The sequence below is a fragment of the Mercenaria mercenaria genome, chromosome 4 (genome assembly GCF_021730395.1).
Source record: "Mercenaria mercenaria strain notata chromosome 4, MADL_Memer_1, whole genome shotgun sequence".
NCBI lineage: Eukaryota > Metazoa > Mollusca > Bivalvia > Venerida > Veneridae > Mercenaria > Mercenaria mercenaria.
The window spans coordinates 50,299,760-50,305,759 of NC_069364.1; the positions used below are offsets into that span (position 1 = coordinate 50,299,760).

Genomic DNA, 6,000 nt, shown 5'->3' on the forward strand with positions numbered 1-6,000 from the left:
TTATTTTTGGGATTTCATTCAGCCATACCAGAGTTATGGTGCTTGACTCAGTGATTAATACACAGAAAGAGCTTAAAAGTTTGTGTTGCATGTAACTTAAAATGTATTAAGAGTTATGAAACAATGTACACCAGACTGTCCTTTGGACACATATCTAGTTGAAATTTAAACTGTCTTAAATGAGGTGAGCACAAAAATAAGGGTACACTAGACTAGTAATATTGGTGGTAGAAGTTTCACCCCTTTCCAGACACTTGTTCTTCAAGACTTCTACTTTTGACATACATACTCTTTTCATTTTCAGCTTACGTTTTTGTTACGTATAATCCAACTATTAAATGTAATGTCACTATTCACAGTGAATAAAACTATCACAGGGGATCACTGAATACCTGTCCAACATTAAACACCAAACCACCCATCATTGAACACCCACCCACCATGGAACAACCACTAATCATTGAACGCCCACTCTTGGTTGAACACCCACTCACCATGGAACACCAAACCACCCATCATTGAACACCCACCCACCATGGAACAACCACCAATCATTGAACACCCACACATCGTTGAACACCCACCCACCATTGAATACCCACCCACCATGGAACAACCACCAATCATTGAACTCCCACACATCGTTGAACACCCACCCACCATTGAATACCCACCCACCATTGAACAACCACCAATCATTGAACTCCCACACATCGTTGAACACACACCCATCATTGAACACCCACCAATCATTGAACACCCACACATCATTGAACACCCACACATCATTGAACACCCACCCACCATTGAACAACCACCAATCATTGAACTCCCACACATCGTTGAACACACACCCATCATTGAACACCCACCCACCATGGAACAACCACCAATCATTGAACACCCACTCAACATTGAACACCCACCCATCATTGAACACCCACCCACCACGGAGCAACCAACAATCTTTGAACACCCACCCACCATGGAACAACCATAAATCATTGAACGCCCACTCATCGTTGAACACCCACTCATCATTGAACACCCACCAATCATTGAACACCCACCAATCATTGAACACCCACTCATCATTGAACACCCACCAATCATTGAACAACCACCCATCATTGAACATGTACTCATAATTGAACATCGATCCATCATGGTGAACACCCACCCATCATTGAACATCAATCCATCATTTTATCTGTTATCTAGTATCTGTCAGGGGTTTCTACTATTTTTCTTCTATTTACAGTTCGATGCTTTTTTGGACCATGGTCTGAGTATGACAACTGTATGAATGGTGTTCAGAAAAAGCGGCGACAGGTTCTACAAGGTGGACAAGATTGTGAAAGAAAGAGTGTTAAAATGAAAGCATGCTAGTAGAAATACTGTTTAGCGTCTGTTTGTGATGACTGGAAGTGATAATATTTTGACAGAGGAACAAGTGTGAGAGTTATGCTTATAGAAATCCACTACTGCAATGTGATAAAAATAGTTAACTATTGCCTTTATATGTCAGCATTCTACTAGTGTAAATAGGAATACATTTTAACCCTCATCCTGCTAACTTTCTATAATGAACTTGTTCATCTTTCAATTTGGACAGTACCATTAACCGTTAAAAGGGGTACTAACCAAAAATATACTGACAGAATGGCAAACAGTGCAGATCATGATCAGACTGCACAGATGTGCAGGCTGATCATGATCTTCTGGTACACTGGTCACAAAGGCAGAATCAATCATGTTTAGCATGATAAGTGTTAGAATTTTATTGAAATATGTTCTAGAAATGTAATCATTTTGTTGCATTTTTATGACCTAAAATCAATTTTTGATATGGTTTGTTAATCTTTAGTTGACAATGTGCAGTTTGACTAAAATAGTGTTGGAACAAGGTAAAAAAAAGGATATGCAAAAGTAAGTTAAATTCATCAAAATAAGGGAAAATGTATTAAACAACCAGCTTTAATATGTCTTGGGTTCATTCCTGTTAATTTATAAAAGGTTGTATAGTAAACTATATATTTTTCATTTTGTTGATTTGAACAGAGGTGATAAGTTATTGGTCCAAATACAGAATGTTATCAAAATAAAGTCAAGTCCAACTAGGTTCACTTCCGGAGAAAGTAGAGGCTAAATACCTTGCTAACTCTTGATTTCGTTGCTGTCCCTTGGACATGGAAAATCCCGACAAAGCAGACATGTGATATCCTTAGTGTGCCTGGTTGGGCTGCCTGCCTTGATTTTCACCAGGTCTTATAGGCATGTTAACAGTGAAAAAATATTTAATACTTTTACATTTATGATATTATATTATGTGGTAAGTAATTTCTTACAAACATCATATTCCCTTTGTGTCAAATATCTTGATCTCATTTCATGCAGTCATAGTCAATTTTTCAGATGTTCTTTTTTAGCTCGACTATTCCATGAATAGGGGAGCTATCCTACTCGCCCCGGCGTCGGCATTAGCGTCACACAAATGTTAAAGTTTGCGTACCACCCCAAATATTTTCAAAGTCCATTGAGATATTGCTTTCATATTTTGCATACTTGTTTACCATCATGACCCAACTCTGTAAACAGGAGTAGACAACTCTATCAAGCATTTTGACTGAATTTTGGCCCCTTTTTGACTTAGAATATGCTTACTGTTTTCCTCATAGCTTATATTATACTATCAAGCATTGAGAATAGTCGAGCGCGCTGTCAACTGACAGCTCTTGTTATTTCACCCAAATATTTAATGGGTATTTTTGTTTATTTGTAATTGAAAAATTTATTATTTCTGAATAACAACTGAGGTTTTACCTCAGTGTAATAATACTTTGTTATTACTGTTGTTCTATGAATAAAGTTCGGGATGATGGACTGGTATTTACTTTATACTGACCTAAGTTAAAGAAATGAGGTACTGCCAGTTTACTTGAGATCTCTTTATATTGTATTAATTGATGTATGTAATGGAGTAAACAATTGAATACTAATTGATATGAAATACTAATGCGTATGAACTCATATGAACTGTTAGACAGGCTATGGAAATTTGCATTTAATCTTAAATTCATATTTTGTATTTCAATGCATTTAGTTTAAAGCGCGGATTTTAGCCACAGGTAGTTGAAGCTTTATCAATAAATATATGCATTATCATACCCCATCCACTTAATATACAATGAAATAGTGCAGTTTGTATTTTTTACTCTTTTTTTTCAGAGAGGGGGAGGCAGGGGGGGGGGGGGGGGGAGATAAATGGAGCAATACGCCAATTATCCAATACAATATTTGTAAACAATCTTTCATGTTTAAAAAAAAACAACATTCGTCTAATGTTATGCTGAGCACAACTAAAGAAACACAGTCGGTCATTTTAATAACAATCTTACACTATCAAAATTGCCGCATTGTTAGTCTGCCATACCTTATCCATGCAGCTTCCAGTTTTAAAGTTTGAGGAAAATCACTTTTGAGAAAAACATAAATTCACCATTAACATGAAGTTGCCAACTTGCATTGCTTTCAGAGATATATGACTAATCTGCATATATTTTAATTGACTGAGCTTCAAACATCTGTGTTTTAACCCTTACCCTGCTAAATTTCTATAAATTAACTTGTCCATCCAGTACCATTAACTGTTAAAAGGGGTGCTTACCAAAACAGGTACTGACTGAATGGCGAACAGTGCAGATCATGATCAGACTGCATGGATGTGCAGGCTGATCATGATCTGCACTAATCAATTGTGTCCAGCATGGTAAGGGTTAACTCCCCTGATCCATAGGTTTAGGGTGAGCAATGGATATAGGAAGCTGGTCCAGCAAGCATTGTCCTGCATCAACACTTTCTTCTCATGAACTGTGATAAATCTTCACTAGAGTGGTCTACAATATCCTTATACAGATTTTTTAGAAATTTGTTCAAACGGTTCCACCAGACCCCTTTTAGGAAATGCTAATGCCAGGGTTAACAATATCTCTTCGTTAATGTTTCTTAGATCTTCACCAAACTTGTAAACTTGGTCCTTTGAATTTTGATATAGATCTATATTTCATCTGTGTGGTTTCTAGCATTGTATATATTTGTATTAATATTAAATTTTAGATTTCAAACACTGAAAACCTGGTTTTGTTGCATTGTCGTGTTTCTTGTTTTATTATAATTTATTCTTTTATTTATGGAATAGGAATGAAGTTGAAGATTGGAATATCTGGCTCTCAGGTAGCTGTTTTGGCAGTAAATCTGCAAAGCCTCCTTAACCCTTACCCTGCTGAATTTCTGTAATGAACTTGTCCATCTTTCAATTTGGACAGTACCATTTACTGTTAAAAGGGGTGCTTACTAAAAAGATACTGACTGAATGGCAAACAGTGCAGATCATGATCAGACTGCACTACACTGATTGCAAAGGCAGAATCAATTGTGTCCAGCATAATAAGGGTTAACATCTGAACAGTTACCTGCAAGGGTTAACATCTGAACAGTTACCTGCAAGCTGGATATTTCAGTCTACTACTACACTGGCTTATTATATTCTTTATCAGTACTAAGTAATGTAAATGTGTATAGGTTCTCACATAACTACAATACCAAGTTGGAGTCTCTGAAACATTTATTAACAATACAAAACAGTGAAAGTGTGAAATGTGTTTTGTTTATGTCTAAGAATATCAAAGCTGTTTAAACTGATACTTAGGTAAATTAATTGACTAAAAGGGGTTACTGAAATCTTGGACAAAACAATTGTACAAAGTAATTTTGTTTTTGTTTTAATGTCTAGTGATTAGTTATAGTAAAAATGATCTCTTTGTTTAGTAAATTAAGTTTTTAAATACTATAATAAAAGTAATGTTAGTTCATTTAGATAATAAATAAATTTTCTTTATAAACAAATTGTGAGTTCTTTATATCCTACATAATTTTGGCCTTTTCATTGACATACAATATAGATATGCACCATAAAAATACTGACCAAGGTGCTAAGCAAGGTCAGTCTTCGTTTTTCATATATTGCACAGCTGAAATTCAGTATTTAACCAATTTATTACATGGAGTAAAAATTTATGAATTATCTAGGGATGGCTTGATCTGGCGTTTTCAGTAAGTGTGCAATATCATAATTTTATGAACAGTTTTTCAGTACAGTTCTATCCCACACTTTCTTTTTGCCAAGTTCGACAGGCTGTTCTGAATAAATGTATTATCATAATTTTATGCATAGTTTTCATAAGCAACAAAAAGTGGTATTTCCAACCAAACAAAATTCAGTTATTTACAACAGTACTGGCTGTTTCTCTTGGTGAACAAGTGTCTGAGTATTGCAGTGCCAATACAGAAGTCCCTTACCGGTGGAAAACTGTAAGTGTTAGTCCCTTGTGGTTGTTTGCAACATTGTTAGGACGAAAAATGCTTGAAGGCATTTTGGAGCTAAGAAACAAAAACTATTTTCACCTAAATTTCAACAGTGACCTTGACCTACAAGCATAGATCACGTATGCGACACATTGTTTCATCATGGGGAACATTAATGTGCAGTACTAAGATAATCAATGCACATGTTTTGGCGCGGAAACAATTTTACTTGACCTGTAGTGACCTTGACCTTTGACCAACAAGCAGCTTACGGCTGATGGCGTTTTGGCCGGAATTTTCGAATAAAGTGATACTGAGTTAAGTTCTAATAAAGGCATACAATAAATATCAACCATAATAAGCACTAATGAAGGGAAAAAAGAAAATGAAATTAAAGAAATAAATTGGTGTAAAAATCAAAGTAAAAAAACAACACCATTTTCAACGTTTATATCCCTGTGACATTGGTCTTTGACCCAGTGACCCCGAAATGAATAGAGGTTGTGTACACTTCAAGACCAACATACATATGACGTTTCAAGGTCCTAGGTGAAATACATGTCGAGATATTGAGCGGAAACCATTTCAGATGTTCAGGTCCCTGTGACTTTGACCCAGTGACCCCGAAATCAATAT

General features: G+C 35.9%; 1 protein-coding gene across 1 annotated transcript in view; it reads left to right on the forward strand.

Annotated features, from left to right (window-relative positions):
* Positions 1–4,905, forward strand: part of LOC123551646 (uncharacterized) — a 28,933-nt gene extending 24,028 nt beyond the window's left edge. Inside the window, exon 11 of the mRNA XM_045340726.2 lies at positions 1,262–4,905. Coding sequence (XP_045196661.2) covers positions 1,262–1,389 — 128 coding nt within the window. The 3' untranslated portion in view covers positions 1,390–4,905. The remainder of the gene's footprint in view (positions 1–1,261) is intronic.
* Positions 4,906–6,000: the final 1,095 nt, after the last annotated feature.